Raw genomic sequence first — 20,798 nt, forward strand, 5'->3', positions numbered from 1 at the left:
CATAAAGCCACTAGTCAATAAAGCCATCACTGGTCATAATGCCACCACTAGTCAATAAAGCCACCACTAGTCAATAAAGCCATCGCTGGTCATAAAGCCACCACTAGTCAATAAAGCTACCACTAGTCAATAAAGTTACCACTGGTCATAAAGCTACCACTAGTCAATAAAGTCACCACTGGTCATAAAGCCACCACTAGTCAATAAAGCCACCACTAGCCAATAAAGTCACCACTGGTCATAAAGCCACCACTAGTAGTCAATAAAGCCATCGCTGGTCACCACTAGTCAATAAAGTCACCACTGGTCATAAAGCCACCACTAGTCGTCACCACTGGTCATAAAGCCATCACTAGTCAATAGTCACCACTGGTCATAAAGCCACCACTAGTCAATAAAGCCACCACTAGTCAATAAAGCCACCACTAGTCAATAAAGTCACCACTGGACCATACAGCAGCACTTTGGTAGCTTACAAAAAAAAGAGAAGACAGGAACATAAATGCGAGAGTGAGGCCTGGCTAGCATTGGCCAGTATAATATAATAATAATAGGACTATTATTGCTGTGCTTGTCTATGTCTATATATCAGGCCAGTCTCTAAAAGCATCTGTATGTATCCACTTCTCACCTGGTTGTGTAGAGCACGTTATCTCCACGAGAGCAGTAGGCACACTGAAGTAGTATACTCTCTCTCTCTCTCTCTCTCTCTCTCTCTCTCTCTCTCTCTCTCTCTCTCTCTCTCTCTCTCTCTCTCTCTCTCTCTCTCTCTCTCTCTCTACTCTACTCTTTCTCTTCAGTCTGTCTCGCCAATAAATCTGAGATAACTGTTATACACAGTGGTAACTTCTGGAAAATTGTGGGGAGACTTGAACGTCAGAACAGCAGTCAGCAGTTCTACCACTATTACTACGAGGCTGCTCCAACATATAGGTCCAGCACTCTACCACTGAACTACGTGGCTTACGACGCTCAATGGTACAATGCTGGACCTGGAGTATACCTGGAGAGGATTTCGGGGGTCAACGCCCCCGCGGCTCGGTCTAAGACTAGGCCTCGTGGTGAATCAGGGTCTGGTCAATCAGGCTGTTACTGCTCGCCACACATACACCGAAGTACGAACCACAGCCCGGCTGAGCAGGTACTGACTTCAGGTGCCTATCCAAAGCCTTCTTGAAGACAGCCAGGGGTCTATTGGTTATTCCCTCTTATGTATGCTGGGAGGCAGTTGAACAGTCTTGGGCCCCTGACACTTACTGTGCTGTCTCTTAATGTACTCGTGGCGCCCCTGCTTTTCATTAGGGGAGTGTTGCATCTCCTGCCGAATCTTTCGTTTTCGAAGGGAGTGATTTTCGTGTGCAAGTTCGGTACTAATCCCTCTAGAATTTTCCAAGTGCATATTATCATGTATCTTTCTCGCCTGCGTTCATGTAGTAAAATAATGATTACAGGGAATACAAATCAAGGGCAACTTAATTTAATTCTTAATATTAAAATATTACAAATTATGAGGTAAGTTGGTATTATGGCTAAGTGACTAAATACTAGTTTGTGAGTTTAGCAATGTGAATGCTTTTGTTTTGGCACAGTACATAGTTTCAGTATTGGAGTATCACAGGATTCATTATTTTATTTGAGATTAATGTTTCTGTTTATGGTCAAATGGGTGAGTGAGTGTAAGTGTGAACCACCAGGTGGTATTCGTGTAGTTAGTTGACGGGGTGTATCAGGGAGATAAGATGTTTTTTAATGGTCCCAGTAATCAAGGTACACTATCGTACTTGTGTGTGCCGTGAAAGTTCTCTGTACATTCTCTGTTAGCAATTTAACTTGTCTTGAAGACAGCTGTTAGTGTACAGTAGTATTCCAGCCTAGGGAACAAACGATCTGAAGAGTGCCATCATGGGCTTGGCACCCCTAGTTTTAAAGGTTCTTATTATCCATCCTATAATTTTTCTAGCAGATGAGGTAGGTTCATTGCAGTGGACTTTAAAGGTGAGATCCTCTGACATTATCACTCCCAGGTCCTTCACATTAATTTTTTCGCTCTATCGTGTAGTTAGAATTTATTTTATAGCTTGATATAGTTTTAATTTTCTAGTTTTCCATATCTGAGTAGTTGAAATTTATATTCATTGAACTTCACATTGTTTTCTGCGGCCCACTTAAAGATTTGGTTTGCTGCTTGTCATTTACAGTCGTTCATTACGATTTATGAGTTCACGGACTATATGACTATATGTCTGAGACTAACCTATACCCAGAAGGAACACGGAGATCATGAGCGCAGACAAAATAACGAGGACAAAGAGCATCATGACGATCAGCTAAGGAAGGAACATTCGCCTCTGCAGAGAGGCTTTCAACAGGGGATGAACGAAAGGCACCAAGGCATAAACAGAGACCTTGATGATGAATGGGATCTAACTGCGGGAGAGGCCGCAGAATAGACTTGGTCACCATAATCCAGCCTGGACAAGACTAGAGTAGAATGCAAACGGAGGAGGGTGCGACTATCTGCTCCCCATGAACGATGCGCGAGAACTTTAGGAGATTCAGCAGACAGTGGCAAGTTGCCTTTAAAGAAGAAATGTGAGGTCTCCATGTCAGCCGGCGGTCAAAGAGCAGGCCCAGAAACTTGACCGTATCACATGCTGGAATACGTGAACTGTGTAAGTACAAGGGAGTATCAGGAATAAGAGGACGTCTAGTGGAGGTAATAAACCGGGTTTTCGTACTAGAAAATTTATAGCTAAGAGAAAAAGAGTAGTGCTGAGGACACAACCTTGTGGAACTACCTCGGCTTGAACAAAGTCCGAGGAAAGTGAGGCGCCAATAGGGACCCGAAAATGTCTATCGGACAAGAAAGCAGGGATGAAGTTTGGTAGATTACCGCGGAGGCCTAAGGAGTGGGTTTGGGCTAGGATGTTATACTTACAAGTGGTGTCATATGCCTTCTCTAGATCAAAAAAGACTGCTAGGACAGAGTGGTTGTCAGCAAAGGCATTTCGAATATATGTATCTAAGTGGAGCAAAGGGTTTACAGTAGAGCAGCCTTTGTGAAAGCCATATTGGCAAGGGGAAAGGCTATTGTGTGTCTCTAAGATCCACATCAGACGTCTATTCACCAATCGTTCCATCACCTTGCAGACCACACTGGTGAGGGCAATGGGGCGATAGTGAGAGGCACCGGTTTGCAAAACGGTAGTACAATAGCCGATTTCCAGTGTTGAGGGAGAACCCCCTTACTTCCAAATTAGATTGAAAAGACGTAAAAGAACGGGAAGGGTCGTAGAATGGAGATGTTGAAGCATACTGATGTGGATATCATCAGGTCCCGGTGCCAACGGCCGGCAAATGGAAAGCATGGACTCCAGTTCTAGAAGAGTAAAAGGTACATTATACAGCTCCAACCCATCGGAGGAGAAATCTAAGGGCAATTGCTCTTTGGTAGGTTTAGACGCAAGAAATGATGGACAGAGGTGAAGCCCTCGGGAGATATAGACAAGATAGACCCCGATTGCTGTGGCAACTTCTAAGGATTCTGTGACATCAACTCCAGCAACCGAAAAACGGGAGCTGGGTCCGGAGTGTACTAACCACACAATTTCCACACCTTTTTCCAAATCACGCACATAGGGGAAGACGAGTTAATGGTAGACATGTAGTCTCGCCAACAAGTGCATTTAACTTCACAGATGACGTGGTGAGCAACTGCCCTTGCCCACTTGAAATCCAACAGACGCTCTGCGGTACGATTATATGGATAAACAGCCCCATGCAGCATGTTTAAAGCCACTGCACGGGTGCATGTAGGAGTCCACTAAAGTACGCATACCTAAGAATGCCTACCTGAGGTTTGGGGGATAGAATGCATAGCCACAGTTAGGACTAAGGTCGAAAAGTGGTGTGCCAGTTCATCAATAGAGGACAAAAGGGGGTCCTCACAACAGCTGGTAAGATGGGAGTGTAAGTCCCAATCTGCTAGAGCAAATTGCCAACGAGGGCTACGAAACGGTCGGGCATATGTAGTAGAAGGATGGGAAAGTGATCACTATCGTGTAAATCTGGAAGAACAGACCACGCAAAATCAAGTGCAGTGGGCGAGGAACAGATAGAAAGATCAATGCAGGAGAGAGCCTGAGTGCGAGAGTCAAAATGGGTAGAGGCACCCGTGTTTAAAACATGAAGAGGATGAGAAGCAAGAAGAGTCTCCAACTGATCACCACGAGAGTCGCAGTGGAACCCTCCCCACAGGTTATGGTGAGTGTTAAAATCGCCCAACAACAATATGGGTGGCGATAAAGACGAAATTAAAAACGCGATATCAGAGATACAGAATGCATGGGAGGGAGAAAGATAAAGAGAGCAAACTGTAAACCATCGGTGTAAATAAATATGAGCTGTAGTATAATGCAATGGAGAATGAACAAAAACTTGTTGATATGGTATATCAACGCGTACAAGAAGCGCGCTTTCATTAAATGATTCATCAGGTAAAGGATTGGAAGAATGTAAAGGCAAGTAGCCGAAAATGTGGTGAATGACAGCAGAACGAATTTTGGGCTCTTGCAACCCAACACATACTGGGGACAACTGGGAGAGCAACAATTGGAGTTCTCCTCGATTGCCCCTAAGGCCACGAATATTCCATTGTAAAAATGACATTATGTACAGAAATAAAAATGAGAACAATAAGATACGAAAAAACCTCTGGGCTTGTAGGATCAGTAAAGTTAACATGCAGGGGCAATGGTAAGCATATAAGCAATGAAGAATTAGTATATTGCAGAGGAATAGATTGTTGCACGAGTCGTGAAATAGAAGGGGTAGAAGGAGGCGCATTGGTGTCCATGAGGGTGTCATCTCCGCAATATAGCTGGAGATAGTGTCTAACGTCTTAGTTGATAAGAAAGCCGACGATGCCATAATGTCAGAGACAGGATAGGCATTGCAAGAAAAGGTTGGAGTAACTATGGAGGCAACCAAAAAGGTCTGAGGGGGGCGGTGAGTATGAGCCTGGAGAGATGCGTTGGCTGGGGGGGGAAGAGTCCTGCAGTTTAACAGAAGAGGAAGGAGGTTGGAGAGTAACTATGGAAGAAGATGGGGGGAATAGGGGAAGAGGGGACTACACTAGGAGGGTGAGCCTCCACCTTTGTGTGAGAGCTGGAAATGGGGTGAGAAATAGTCTCCGAGGTAGAAGATAGATTCTGTACAAGTGATGGAGACGAAGAAAGTGTAGGTCTGCGAGGTCTAGTAGACTGAGAAGGGAGCGAGATGAAGAAGTAGGAGTAGAAAGTGGTGTGGAGGTAGGAGTGTCAGAGGATAAAACTGCAAAAGCATTAGAAATTGGGGAGACATGGACGCAGAGAGATTGGGAGACGGGAGGACCGTCGAGGTTGAAGGTCTGCGGGCTACTCAAGCATACGGAACATGAGGAAGTTTTCCTTGAAGGCAGAGCTGAGAGACTGCCATACTGAAAATAAGGCCCTTGCACTCTTTAAGGTAACGGATTTCTCGTTCATTATAGACCTGGCAACGGCAGTTGAAACAAGAGGGGGGAAGACTACAAGATGTATTGGAATGATCTGCTGCACCGCAGATCGGGCATTCTGCCGCAGATCTGCAGTTTAGCGGGGTGCCCAAAATGCCAGCAATTACGACACTGTTGGGGAGTGGAAACTACTTGACGGACCTCTAAACGATGGCCCACAATATAGACAGGACGGAAGTTCATGGCAGTCGAAGGTTAAAGAGACAATGTTACTAGGAAAGCACCTCCACCCATGAGAGGGCAGGATCTGTATATCTACTTTAAGGATAGGGAGGTTTTGAAGGACTAATTATTCTAAAATATCATTGCCGCAAGACAAAAAATCACTCTGTACAATGGTACGCAGTAAGACCACAGTACCACTGCAAGAATTAAGAGTAGCGTTCTTACGAACGGTGACTGGTATGTTATCCATGGAAGTGATGCGGGAGAGAGCATTAGCTTGCTCTGAATTCTGTACTGTTACAACACATGCACCGCTTTGAAGAGCGTGGAAAGATATATTTTGGCCAACTTGCCTTAAAAGAGTATTACTAATTCCATGATCAGACAGATAATCCGTTAAGTCGTTTGTAAAGAAAAGAATTTTGTCCATTGCGCACTTGTTAGCCTGGTACGCAAAGGTAGTGAGTGTCGCGTAGGTCGTTTTTGAGCTATCATTGACGAACTGTCATCAGTAGGTTGTCTTGGACGTTTAGGAGTTGTACCGCTGGCGGTCTGACCTGAGCGAGGAGGGCGATCTGAAAACTGTTGCACCGTATTTGGGGAAGCTGGACACATTGTGAAAGGCATGCTAGAAGTAGTGGCATGGACAGAAACGGGTGGCACCGCAGCACCTGAAGCAGGTGACGAAGCGCCACCGGCAGAAGGTACAGGGGTATGAGGAGTCGAGAGAATGGACCGATAACGAAGCAGGGTCAGAACAGTGTGGGATCAGAATGGGGTCTGGGAGGAGGAAGGGTTTCATTGGATGAAGACTCCATAATAAAGGTGCTTCTTCCGTAATATATCCTTTCTTGTTATTTTTAGAAAAAAAGAAGGGAAAGAAAAAGAGGGACAGTAACTAGGAGGCACAGAAGGGCCGGAAGTTCACCCCTTCATCCGAGAGGGCCTCGAGCCTACAGGCAGTGAAGATGCAGTGTGAAACCCATGCCATACTCTACCCCTCACGCCAGTAAACCAGCACTCAGGGATAGCAGCCTCACATCTACCAAGCCACTTCGGCGGACAAAACAAAGGGCAGTCGTAAACCCACCACAAAGCATACCTCATTCTGCTGCCACTTCCCAGAACCGAGAGGCAACTTCCGGAGATACACCCATTATCTGAAGGGCACCCTGCTCACATCTCCCAAATCCGGGAAGGGAGCAGGACACCTTCAAACAATTCACATTCCATGGCAAACCACACCACCCCCGAGGGACCCGTGGAGTGGGATGCACCCTGGCACACTTCCTCCTGCCTAGAAACGGTAGTGCCCGAGGGGAGGACCCCAGAGACTACAAATGGGATGGGACACAAGGGGAGGGTGGGGAGTGTAGGAAAGAAGGGAAAAAGGGGGGGGGTATGGGGAGGGTGGGGTGGGGAAGGGAGGATTGGGGTAATTAGGTTTAGTTCTGAGGAAGGAGACCAAAAGGTCTAATTCTTCAGACCAAGAGCCTCTTCACCACGCCAAGGAGCCCTCCTTGAAGAGGTTGAAAAGATTAAAATAAGACTATAATTGTTATAGGCAATCACTTGTGGGAAATTATATTTACTTAGGATAACTCAATGAAACAAATCATTATATTTATGGAATGCATTAAACCCACAGATGTTATACAGCACCTTCGAAATAGGATACAATCAGGAATGATTTGAGGAAATGGAGGGTAGCTCCAATTCCTTGGATTAATAGTCCTTTATCAACGAGGTACCCCGTTAGAAGGGACCAACCAACTCAGCGCAGCTTTTGCTCGGGTTAAAGTTTCGTAAACAATAAGCAATGCAAAGCGAGAAACTCTCAAATATGAAACATTAGTAAGAGATCTGTCTATTTCGTCGTCAGACAGAAAACCTACTGAAATGGGTATCTTTCCGAAGTATTAATACATTTCTCTTTCACATTTCTGTACAAGTGGTTAAGACTGTGCAGTGTGACTTCCATATTTTTTTTCAACAAGTCGGCCGTCTCCCACCGAGGCAGGGTGACCCAAAAAAGAAAGAAAATCCCCAAAAAGAAAATGCTTTCATCATTCAACACTTTCACCACACTCACACATTATCACTGTTTTTGCAGAGGTGTTCAGAATACAAAAGGTTAGAAGCATATACGTATAGAGATACACAACATATCCCTCCAAACTGCCAATGTACTGCCATATACTTAAAGTATAATTCTTCCGAAATGTGTTAGTTTCATGCATAAACTATACTGTACCAATATAAAGCCCATAATATAAACATCATCTGAGGCACATGATGGGCCCAGGGACTGAGTACCCATGTAATGATAACTAAGTAAGTTACAGTGGTAATGAACTACTTATACGTTATTGGTCTGATTGCGGTTGTAATACAGACACGAATTTAGCCACACAAAATTACAATGTAGTTTATGTGTACTTTTAAATTATTCATACTGTTTTAGTTCGACAATCTTAAGTGAGTATGAATTCTTTACAATAGGAAAAATCAAAGTATTTTTTCAAAATAGTTGTAATAGGCTACTGTGGATAAAACACTTCGAAACTTCTTGAACATTTGCGATATGATTCGTTAAATTTTATAGATAGTAAGGGACCCAGCAAGGGAACACCATCTAGCAGCTGTTATGAGTTATTTACAATGAGCAAAGGCAGCGCTTCTTGAGTGTGTTGCTGGTTCTTCCTCAACGAGTGAATAGGCCATCTTGTCTAATGGGATGTCCTTTCCCAGCAGCAGACGGTACTGACGTGTGGACAGTGACGTCAGAAACTCTCTATCCTGCAATAGTAGCAAGTGTCAATAATAGTGATGATAACAACAATAATAATAAGTAGATATTTCAGTCACTGAACCATCCCAGAAAAGTATCATCCGCATACCACTACAACCTTCAACGTAAGTACAACTATGAGACACAGGTGTACCCTCAAAAGGAAGAGGAGCTGCAGTTCAGCTTCCTCAAGAGCTCCCAGTAGCTATAATCCTCCCAATGGGTCCAGAAGCTGGAGATTAACGTCTTCAAAAGGCCCAGGAGCTTTAGATTAATAATCTAATGAAGGCTAGTATATGAAGCTTAACACTATTAAATGGCCTGGAAACTACTGATCAACACCTTCAGAAGGCCATGAACCTGGAGCTCAACACGGACACACACTGAAAATATAGACTGAGAGGACAGTAAGATAAGATTTCGTTCGGATTTTTAACCCCGGAGGGTTAGCCACCCAGGATAACCCAAGAAAGTCAGTGCGTCATCGAGGACTGTCTGTCTTAGTTCCATTGTGGTCCTCAATCTTGTCCCGCAGGATATAACCCACACCAGTCGACTAACACCCAGGTACCTATTTGCTACTAGGTGAACAAGACAAGTGTAAGAAAACGCGTCGAAATATTTTCACCCCGCCGGGGAATCGAACCCGGGCCCTCCGTGTGTGAAGCGGGAGCTTTAGCCACCAGGCAATAGAAGCCTAGTGACAATGTCAGAAGAGCCGCACAACTACCATCACTGAAGGAACAATAATTTCACAGGGTAATAACCTCATTCTCACCTCACGGAAATAAACACTGATTTTTATAAAACACTTATTGTAATAATGTTGGTAGAATTACCGACAAGCCTGACAAAGGACTCAAGGAGCTTTGTCAAGCTTGATCAAGCTCCTGGAGAGCGAAACGTTGCCACAATAAAAATGTCACATCAGTTGCACGTGTCCTTTTACTTAAGACCACCAGTTAGTCTCCTAGGCAAGAGTGTGAGCTCTAAAATAGTAGTTTACTATTTTCTACTCCCGGAACCCGGTCATGGGCCAGGCTCGTCTGGTGCTTGCCTAGGCAACCAGGCTCTGTTGCTGCTTGTGGCCCGCTGCCCCACATATCCATCACAACCTGGTTGATCTGGACTGGTACTGCGCATACCTGGAGTTTACCTGGAGAGAGTTCCGGGGGTCAACGCCCCCGCGACCAGGTCTGTGACCAGGCCTCCTGGTGGATCAGAACCTGATCAACCAGGCAGTTACTGCTGGCTGCACACAAACCAACGTACGAGCCACAGCCCGGCTGGTCAGGTACCGACTTTAGGGCTTGTCCAGTGCCAGCTTGAAGACTGCCAGGGGTCTATTGGTAATCCCCCTTATGTATGTTGGGAGGCAGTTAAACAGTCTTGGGCCCCTGACACTTATTGTATGGTCTCTTAACATGCTAGTGACACCCCTGCTTTTCATTGGGGGGATGTTGCATCGTCTGCCAAGTCTTTTGCTTTTGTTGTGAGCGATTTTCGTGTGCAAGTTCGGTACTAGTCCCTCTAGAATTTTCCAGGTGTATATAATCATGTATCTCTCCCGTCTGCGTTCCAGGGAGTACAGGTTCAGGAACTTCAAGCGCTCCCAGTAATTGAGGTGTTTTATCTCAGTTATGCGCGCCGTGAAGGTTCTCTGTACATTTTCTAGGTCAGCAATTTCACCTGCCTTGAAAGGGGCTGTTAGTGTGCAGCAATATTCCAGCCTAGACAAAACAAGTGACCTGAAGAGTGTCATCATGGGCTTGGTATGGGTCCCCTTTAAGCAGGAAAATGTACACAGTGAGTACTGAAACACGAAAGGCCGACTTAAGGCCTTGCAACACTCACCTGACGTCTGGAGTCGTTCTGCATGAAAGGTGAAGGAGACAGGACCAGGTGCTGCAGGTGAGCTTCTGTGGTAGGTTCCCAGATGAAACCCAAAGATGAGTCTGGCGTTGGGTTCCTGAACCCAGAACGAAATATTCAAGTTTAAATAGTAATATTAGTAGTAATAGCAGTAGGAGTATACAGTGCTATATAGCAATAACAATGTAAATAAATTTTATAAATGTAAAAAAAAAAATTATCAAGAGAAAGAGCTGATGTGGGTAACAACTCTTAGCTTGTAAATAAAGTTAGAAACCTTAAACCTAACCTTGCAAAAATGTGGTTACAGGGAGAAAGAGAGAGAGAGCACTGTACCCAGTATCGGCGAAGTTGGTCCAGAGTTTAGTGAAGAGATCTCTGAGGGCAAGGTCAGGAGCGCGAGTGAGCTCAAGCCGTCCCGAGTTGAAGAAGTATTTTAGGTCGTCTGCGTGGGTCACCCCTGTCAAGAGTGAGACAAATGCAAGGAGTGATGGCCAAAGAGAAGATTGTCTTTATTCATTAGAGATAAAATCAGACTGCGTTTCTCGACTTAAGGTGTTAGTGATAAGGCACTTGCTCTTTTTGCCACTGGTGTGCGGCTGGGCGACAAGGATGGACAAAGGAAAAGATAGATGAAAGGATGGAGTGAACGAATGTAGAGGATATTTTTTTTAGGCATGCACTAGAGTTTGGATAGTAGAATAATAACGTTTTCAACCTAGAACAACTGTAAGAGCAGCCAGGCTGTCACAGCCATATGTGTAACATGAGGAGGACTTTGAAAATATGGGGACATTAGCTCAGTTTATCTGTGAAACGGTTAAAAAAATAAATTAAGTTTGAGTCTGCGACGTGGCTCCAACATAATGCTCATGCATGCTAGAGGCTTTTTTTGTGACTGACAGTAATTTATAACATGTAAACTACACATTGTACTGTACAAAAAAATAAAGGATTTGATTAGATTTTGAATGCTCAGTGAGATGAATTATCAGTGATAAATAAAATGCAAAATGATGTATGGCCAGTGGAAGGTCTGATGACCTAGTTTATTATATGTCCAAGAAAATAATGTAAATATTTCATTAGTTGCTCATTTACTCGGCTGAAAAGTTCTGCCTAACAATGGGCTTTCAACATGCTCTAGTGTCACCCATTTGTGTATAAACAATATATCCTGCTGAAATACATTTATACAGAAAAGGTACAATACCAAAATGTGGAGATGTACAACAAATATGTGATTTATGAACACAATGAATACAAAATGTATTTTGATGAGCATAATTATTATAATTTAGTGAGTTTTTGTTTGGGGAAAGGAGTGAAAACAAATGGCTACTGTACGGTATATGAGAAATGTGGTAATCGGCAACATTTGGGTGTGAAAGGGAGGTATGTGTATATATATATACATTCAATGTAGGTACAGGCCTGCCGGGTCACCATCTGGAAAAGACCTGGGATGGGACATGTACAGGCGAATCATTGAAGTTCAAGGTATAGGTGGGCCTCACTTACACAGCAGGTTAGGTTCTGAGCTACTGCTGTAAAGTAAAACATAGCCTTTTTTCACTTTCAAACGCATATAAAAGCCTGATAACATGTTTACACTATTATATATTAAGTGAACAGTAGAGCTAGACCTAAAAAATGCATATACAGTACACATATTACTTAATACATTTTCATCTTTAGCTTATAGCGAATGGTGAATATTCATATTTATTGTAGGAAGCCCGAATAAATGAAGATTATGTGTACAGTAAGGCCCCCGCTTTACGGCATTTCACCTTACGGTGTTCCGCTAATACGGCGATTTCAAATTATGACCAAAATTTGCCATACGGCAAGCGGTCTTTCAAATACCAAATACGGCGCGCCTCACCCGGTTTGTTTACATTCTCCGTGAGCACATCCATTATGTCTGGAAATTTTCCAAAATTTCAAGTGTTTTAAAGTTATTGTGTATTTTATATATACTCTGTGTATATACTTATGTGCACCTGCACCTAAATATACTTACACACTGTGCTGGCGTGCATGTACACATTAAAATCAGCAAGTCTCTCTACTCTTGACACCACAATCTCTTGGGCACATTAAATGTCGTATATTTCGTTAACATAGACATTTCCATTAATCCATCTATGATATTTTTTTTTTCAAAATTATGTAATAAACATGCTACGTAACATATAAACATGATACATATACCCACAGTATAAAAATTGACATAAATATGAGATTTGTTTACCAAGCAGTTTGTATGTGTCGGAAGAATTTTGTTTTCTCTAGTCAAACACAAGTAACTTAACTAGAAATTTCTTTCATTCGTATACCTTCACTTTATCTATAGCTATTCACAACCCTTGTGGGTTTAGCACTTCTTTTTTATTATGATTATAATAATAATAAATTATAATTAATATTATAAAAAAAGAAGCGCTAAACCACAAGGGCCATACAGCGCTGAATAGATTATAATAATAATAACTTGCAATAATAATTTGTAATAATAATAATAATAATTTGTCAGAGCATCATTCCTTCTAAAAATTACACGAGAATAGAAGTGTTGGTCTTTATTTATTCTACTGTACCACGATGGAAACTTGCGCACAATGTAAGGTGTTTGTGTGAAATGTATCAACCATAACGAGACTGTGTGTTTACATATGAACTCTGCAGCTCTGTCATCTTACGCGTTCTCTCTCTCTCTCTCTCTCGTTTATTCGTTTTTGTCTCCCTTACTCACCTCTCACCCTACATAAGACTATAAATATTTTAAGGTAAGTAATGAGCGTACTGTATATGAATTTTATCACTCTAGGGAGCTTTAATAAGCGTTGTAGTATATTATGTGTGGGTAGGGTGGCCAGGAGGGCTACAAATACAAATGCCACATCTGACTTCTTACTTCCGACCTTTTACCCTACATTATGACTACATATATTTTGAGGTAAATAATGAGTGTACTGCGTGTGCATTTTTAATGCCTAGTTCTATTGCTAACTTAATATATGTTAGTGTAAACTTGTTATCTGGCATTTATAATATATGCATTTATAAGTGGAAAAAATGGCGACGTTCTACTTTCCGGCAGCAGTCTGGAACCTAACTTGTCATATAAGTGGGGCCCTACTATAATTGAAAATTGCTGCATTAGCAAAACACAAAACGCTGTAAAGCGGAGGGGGGGGGGAGTTAAAGCTTTGCTGAATCTCTACGAAGAAATAAAGGATCTTAGTAGGTTTTAATTTAATACTTTGCAGGAGTACTTAAACCCTTGAATAGAGCCTCTCTTAGTAAAGTGAATTATGAAACAGTAATTCAGTTTCATAATAAAGATGTTGAGAGAGATGAATAATATCTGGCATGTGAGTGAAGTGATGATTTAGTAAAAAAAAAAATGTATTGGAAGCTTTAGACTGGATTAATAGTGAAGCTATCCATAAGAAAAAGACTTAATGGTGGAAGGGCTCTTTCTCCCAGGAATTGAAGATGTCCTTCCCTTTCATGGATCAAGCCTAATTATGTACAGTCCTTCCTGTGGAGAAAGTTATCTCAAACTCGTCTAGCAGCCCAGGAGAGCTGAGAACTCCCCCCCTCCTCTCTCTCTCTCTCTCTCTCTCCCTCTAATCCTCCCCATCCCACTAATGGAAAGCTGAGGATCTCGGATCTAGAAAAAGATAGGGGGATCTCAGCTCCCCATTCCACTAGAGATTTAGTGTTTCCCTGTAAATATAATACTATTAATAAACCCAAGCTAAACTGGAGCACACAAGAGCAGCCAAAACTTACAGTGTTTTCCGACGGTCATGTTATATAAGTCGACTAAGGAGTGCTCTCCTCTGTACTGAAGTTCGTAAGTATATGTTTTAGGCTGGTGGCTGGAGGTGTGTGCTAGAGGATCAATGGAGTTTCGAGAGTGAAGTATGGCGGTCAGGTCGTGACAAACCCCAAAGTGTCGGTCTGTATACAACTGTTGTAAAATGGACAAAAATGGTTAATTTACAGGAGATATTTGACCAGATAATGCATTGGAAAACTAATGTGAAGGACTTAGGAGTGATAATGCCAGAGGATCTCACTTTCGAAGATCACCACAATATTACATAACACATCTAGAAAGTTGTGATCATGACATCTGCTAGGAAAATGATAAAATGGATAATAAGAACCTTCAAAATAAGGGATGCCAAGCTAATGATGATCCTCTTTAAGTCACTTGTTCTCTCTAGGCTGAAATACTGCTGCACACTAATGGCCCCTTTACAGCAATGATGATTTAGTTGCCACTATTGAGACTGTCCTCACAGATCAAGTAGTCAGGAAAAGAAAACATAAACCTTCCACTATAAATGACAATAAAAACCTATGTAAATACCATAATGATCCAGAGCTACGCAATCTAACACATGCAGCTGGGAGGATTGGTAAAGCATACCGTGAATGTAGACCCCCAGACATGCTCAGAACGCTCCAAGCTGCACTAACAAATGCAAAGAATAGAAAGCAGGAACTTAGGCAACAGGAATGAGAACAATTTGTTAGTGGATTGAATAGGTCCACCCCTTTCAGTCTGGCTTGGAAAGGTATAAATAAAATAACCAGGAAAAAGACTGGTAATGCTGCTCATCCCTTTCCTCTTGAAAAAGCAAATGACCTCATAAATGACTGGTCCAAAACATCCAGGCATGAAAGCCTTCCATCTCATATTAGAAAAAATTTAGAGAGTACTTCTGAAGAAATGTTGAAACTGATTAATTTTATGAGCCAAAATATTGATGAGAGTGATTGCCTCTTTACCGAGTATGAATTAGATAATGCATTAACCAAAGGTCGATCAACTGCTCCTGGAGAGGATGGTATAACCTATGATATTCTCAGAACTCTAAGGCACGTGCCTGATAACCCTTTGTTGGCACTGTATAATCTCAGTTACATTGAGGGCGTTCTTCCTACTTCCTGGACCAATAGTCTCATTGTGCCTATCCCTAAGCCCCAACAGCCTGATACATTTAGGCCGATCTCCTTAACTAGTTGTCTTTGTAAAACTTTTGAAAGAATGATGCTTAACAGACTGTACTACAGAATCAGAGATCAACTTTCCCCCTACCTCTATGGGTTCATGAAAGGTAAAAGTGTGCAGAACTGTATTTCCACCTTTCTCACTGCACACACCTCTACTAGTTTTACCACTTTTCTTGATCTAAAATCTGCATTTGATATTGCGAACAGAACCGTTATACTACATGAACTAGCCAAAATGAATATTGGTGGTAGCTTACTCTGCTGGATAATAGGATACCTGTCAAATAGAGTATCCTCTGTCCTTTACCAAGGCTTCAGAAGTGATTCTAAAGAAATGTCTTTAGGTACACCGCAGGGAGGAGTTCTTAGTCCCATGCTATTTAATATTCTGATTAATGCTCTCCTAAATGCTCTACCTGCCTCACCTAAACATATAGCTATGCTGATGATATCATGATCCATACAACAGGGCATAAGAAGATGAATACCATTCTTAATGAAGTTCAAGCAATTTGTAATCGACTAGGCCTCATAATATCTTCCTCTAAAACTAAGATATTAACAAGCAAACGACATCCCCCACCCATCTATTTGCAGGGTGAAATCATTAGCTACGTTAAAACTTACAGATATCTTGGTGTAGATGTACCCTTTAACAAATCCACTATACCACAACTAAACAAGAAATGCAAAGCTAGGCTAAATGCTCTCAAAGCTGTTGCTGGCTACAATCCCAACTATGGTGCAAATGTGAGAATCGTGAGAATGATGTACATAGCCTATGTTAGGTCCTTAATTGATTATGCTGCTCCCATGTTGATATTAGCTAGAGAAAGTTCTCTCCGACCCTTGGAGTTAATGCAAAATGAAGCTCTCAGGATTATTCTTGGCTGTCCCAGATCTACAAAAGTTCTTAACATGAGGAAGGAGCTTGGTATTTCTAGTATCAGTGATAGGATTGTTGAAATTAACACTGTACTCGGTATTAGAATGTTGAGAAACGAACCAGACACTGTCACAGTGAATCTTACAAGTGTCTAGAGGTAAATACACACAGATCTAAATGGATTGTGAAAACGTGCAATTGCATTAAGTTTTATAACCTGCATGAACTGTATCACTGTAGGCAACAAGAGCATTTCACCCCTCCATGGAAGATGTGTTCATTTAATATCACATACCTACAAGTCCCTCCCAAGAAGCTCATTGCTAGTAATCCCTTCCTTAAATCTCTTGTTAGAGCAACTGCTCAAGAAGAAATTTCTCGCCTAGCTGGTAGTAATAAGTTATCACAAGTTATATACACTGATGGATCTAAACAGGAGTCTTCTGGCAGGGCTGCATCTGCTCTTGTTGCCACCTCCCTAGTTAAGAACGATAATAAATTTGTTGAGTTAGGCATAAGAATTAACAACTGGGCGTCTACACTGCAAACTGAATTGTTTGCAATCCTAATGGCGCTAAAGCTAACCTATGACACTGAGCTTGACTCTATCATCATTACTGATTCTATGTCATCACTGAAGGCTCTTGACTCATATAATGACTCCAACAACATGCTCATTTTTTTTTTTTTTATATTTTATTTAAAACCAATACAGTTTAACATAAAAATAAAGAAACAGTATGGAACCTAATCAAATTAACTGACAAACGGATTGTACTTACATGCTCGCAAGATATTACAACAAAAACTTACATCAAGAACATAACTAAAAACAAAATTACATGTCACAGGGTCATGAATTGACATATATACAAAACCTTGCATATATATAACTTGTACATATAAATGACATCTGACAAAGGTTCAATACACTTGAACATAAAATATACAAAGAAGTTATATCAGTTAAATCCCATCCTTCACATTAATCAAAAAACCAAAACCTAACATCATAATCTGACTAGATAATCTACATACTTATCCCTAACAATACAGCTGAACATATCCCAACATACAAATAAACAGAAAAGAATACAGCTTAGAACACAATAACAAGCTCTATACTGTTACAATACACCCATATAAAACTTTCAGACAAATGGACTACGTCACTAAACTGTCTAGATATGTCTGTATACCATACAGACTAAAACTTAACATCAAGAACTTGCATGAACACCAAACCGGTATCAGGGTACAGACCTTAATTATAAACTTTAAAAAGAATCAATCATGCGTATATAAAGTATTACATAACGTCTGACCCATGACAAAGGCTCAATACAATAGAAAGAGATATATATTTATATATATACACATACACACCCACACACACACACCCACACCCACATCCACACACACACCCACACGTACACAAAAATTTTCACAAAATCACATTAATCATATGCACTGTATGCACAATGCAAAACAGGATATAAGTATCTCTCATCGTGCAAAAACCCAGCACGTAACATAAATACAAACTAAAACACACTGCATGTCGCAAATAACTTATTTCTCAAGAATCATGTTATACAAGACTGATACACATCATAATTATACATAAAAAATCTACTATATTATACCTACATTCTGAAAAGTGTTATATCTACCATAACGAGACCTTGAGCTCTACATCCACACTTGGATGCCATAAAGTCCCAATGAAAACCAGGAAACCATTCCAAACCCACATTCACAACACTCTCACGACCCCCCCCCCCAGGGAGGCGAGCCCGCTGTTGCCCCCTGACTCCCTCCAACCTATGAAAACCCCTTCATTCACTCATATCCAATCACAGATTTACGAGAATCCCTAACGTTAGCATTCTATACCCCTCTGAGAAAGCCTGATCCCACCTCCTCCCATACAAATCTCTGTTACGACACCTCGTACTATAGAACGTTACCGCAAGAACCTTTCTTCTCTCCTCACTATCCCCTCTCCCCCTCATCACCCACGACATATATATATAATCTACCATGATATAATCTAAAGCTCTTATGACACCCTCGTCTAACCCACCCATATCTAGACTTAGAGCACGCAAAACCGACACCCCACGGCCCCCCACCCTCTGTACCAACCTACTTAACCAGCACCTAACCTCCTCTAGCCCTTCACAAAAGTAAACTACATGGTACGCTGTCTCATCCCCTCCACAGATACCACACCCCCCACCCTCTACAACCTGTCTGTTTCGTAATATCTCACCAGACGGAAGGATCCCATGCAGAAAACGAAACATCACCTCACGCGCCCGAGGTTTTAACTTCAATTTACTAAATCTAAACCAAATACTCTTCCACGCATACATGGGGAACAAACCCTCAACTGGGACAACGCACCTACCTACAAGTAACCTACACAAAACCCTTATACGAACCTTTCTCAGTTCCCTAACCAACATAACAGCCCTCAAAACTATTTCACATTCCCTCAACTCCATTCCTCGATACCACATACCCAGCCTGTCGTGTATCCTTCCCAAACGCCCCGCGTTCACACCCTCACGCAACACTTCCCATTTAATGAACACACATTTAGCCCTCCGTCTCAAATCCAACAACCCCAACCCACCCTGACTTACAGGTAACATTACAACCTCCCTCCGTAACCAATCACAACGTGAACCCCATAAAAATTTGTACACCCGTCTTAGTATCCCCGCAATCGCTGTCCCTGTAATTGGGAACACAGCTGCAACATACCAAACCTTACTATACAATAAAATGTTCACGACTATCACTCGCTGTATCAGAGTTAGGTGCTGGGGTCTCAGAACACCTAGACGCCCCACGATCCTTTCCAATAACCTATCCGAATTTTCCTCCCGCGCCGCAACCATGTCATCCCTATAAATAATACCACAAATCTTTAAAGACACCGCCCATTCTTTAACAACATTACATCTCCCCCCCACACCCCCCACCCAAGAACCCAACCCCATGCACCTTGACTTCGCACTATTTACCTGCATACCCGTGGCACTTCCAAATAATTGCACCACCTCGTCCAACACTCTCATTGACATCCCTGCACGAAAGAGAACAGTGGTGTCGTCAACATATCCAATTAACCCCGGCCAGGCCCTCCCACCCCCCACACTTCCCGCACATGGCGTACATAAGCTACGGTCAACCATTCTATAAAAGGGGTCCTGGAAACACGCAAACAATATTTGGGACATGGGGCATCCCTGTCTAAGGCCTCTTCCCATTGCAATTTCCCTCCCCATACACCCATTAATCTGTATCCTCATTTTCGCCCCCTTGTACAACGTATTTACCCACTCGACTATTTCCTCCCCAAAACCCTGTCTCCTAAGTATAACCTGCAAAGCTCCCCTTTCCACTCTATCATATGCTCCCTGCCAGTCTAGAGCCAACAAAGCCGCCCCTCCACCCCCACCCTTAGCTTCCACAAAACTTCTCAGTATCCCATGTCCTTCAATCATCGACCTTCCCGGCAACCCGAACTGAGATTTTGACACCACCCTCTCCACTACACATTTGAACCTATTACCTAAAATTTTTGCAAACACCTTATAGTCTGCACACATCAGTGATATGGCTCGGTACTCCCGAAGGGTGGGCTGCCCCTTGACCTTCGGGACCAGCACTACTACTGCTGTTTCCTGCTTCTCCCCCAACTTACCCTTCTCCTTCATACTATTAAATAACCTAACTATAAATTCCTTTATCAACGCCCAATGTTGTAAATAAAATTCTACCGGGAGACCATCAATACCGGGAGCTTTCCCCTTCCTCATTCCCCTTAACGCATTCTCTATTTCCTCTGCCGTAATCGTCCCACCTAAAGCCTTTCGATCACTATTTCCTAAATTACACGTCACATACGTACACACCTTGTCCAATGCCCCGTCACCCACCCCCCCACTGTTCCAGTATTTCTCGTACCAAGCCTCCGCATACGCACACATCCCCTTCGTGGTTCGTATCTCCTGCCCTACTCTATAATTCCCAACCATCTCCGTTACCTCTAAACATGGTATAGCCGTCAGCGCCTGCCTTTGCTTTTGATGCCGCAAAACACACGCTGACGGCTTGTCGCCCCAAAGCACTTCCTCCACCCCTGCCTGCATCCTTACAGCTTGAAACCTTTCATTTTGCAACACCCTCAACCTCCCCTTTATTTCAGCTATTTCATCCATAGGAAAATTATTCCCACCCACCCCCCTCCCATAGCAAGCTCTTAACCTATCCTCTAAATAGTTAGCCAGTCCATATTTTAAATTATTAATACGTTTTCCTTCTCTCACATAAAACTTTCTAATCCTTTCCTTTGCGACACTATCCCACCATGTCACAATGTCATCCACTCCCTGTTCTTCCACACTAAGCTCCCTCCATAGGACTGAAAACCCCTCCAACCCCTCCTCATCTCCTAACACACTTATATTCAATTTCCA

General features: G+C 42.4%; 2 protein-coding genes across 4 annotated transcripts in view; both read right to left on the reverse strand.

The window, feature by feature from the left end:
* Positions 1–20,798, reverse strand: part of LOC128697980 (carboxylic ester hydrolase) — a 132,776-nt gene that overhangs the window by 66,867 nt on the left and 45,111 nt on the right. For 2 of the 3 annotated variants that reach the window (XM_070097592.1, XM_070097594.1), the window contains exon 1: positions 632–690. The exons of the other annotated variant lie outside the window; for it this stretch is intronic. The gene's annotated coding sequence lies outside the window, so the exon portion shown is untranslated. Of the gene's footprint in view, positions 1–631; positions 691–20,798 lie in introns of those variants that run through there. 3 annotated transcript variants of the gene reach the window in all.
* Positions 7,338–20,798, reverse strand: part of LOC128698084 (carboxylic ester hydrolase) — a 55,122-nt gene continuing 41,661 nt past the window's right edge. Inside the window, exons 9-12 of the mRNA XM_070097595.1 lie at positions 14,187–14,367; positions 10,719–10,842; positions 10,365–10,479; positions 7,338–8,518 (exon numbers count right to left, since the gene is read on the reverse strand). Of these exons, the coding sequence (XP_069953696.1) occupies positions 8,372–8,518; positions 10,365–10,479; positions 10,719–10,842; positions 14,187–14,367 (567 nt within the window). The 3' untranslated portion in view covers positions 7,338–8,371. The remainder of the gene's footprint in view (positions 8,519–10,364; positions 10,480–10,718; positions 10,843–14,186; positions 14,368–20,798) is intronic.

This window comes from Cherax quadricarinatus, chromosome 58, assembly GCF_038502225.1.
Source record: "Cherax quadricarinatus isolate ZL_2023a chromosome 58, ASM3850222v1, whole genome shotgun sequence".
Classification (NCBI taxonomy): Eukaryota; Metazoa; Arthropoda; class Malacostraca; order Decapoda; family Parastacidae; genus Cherax; species Cherax quadricarinatus.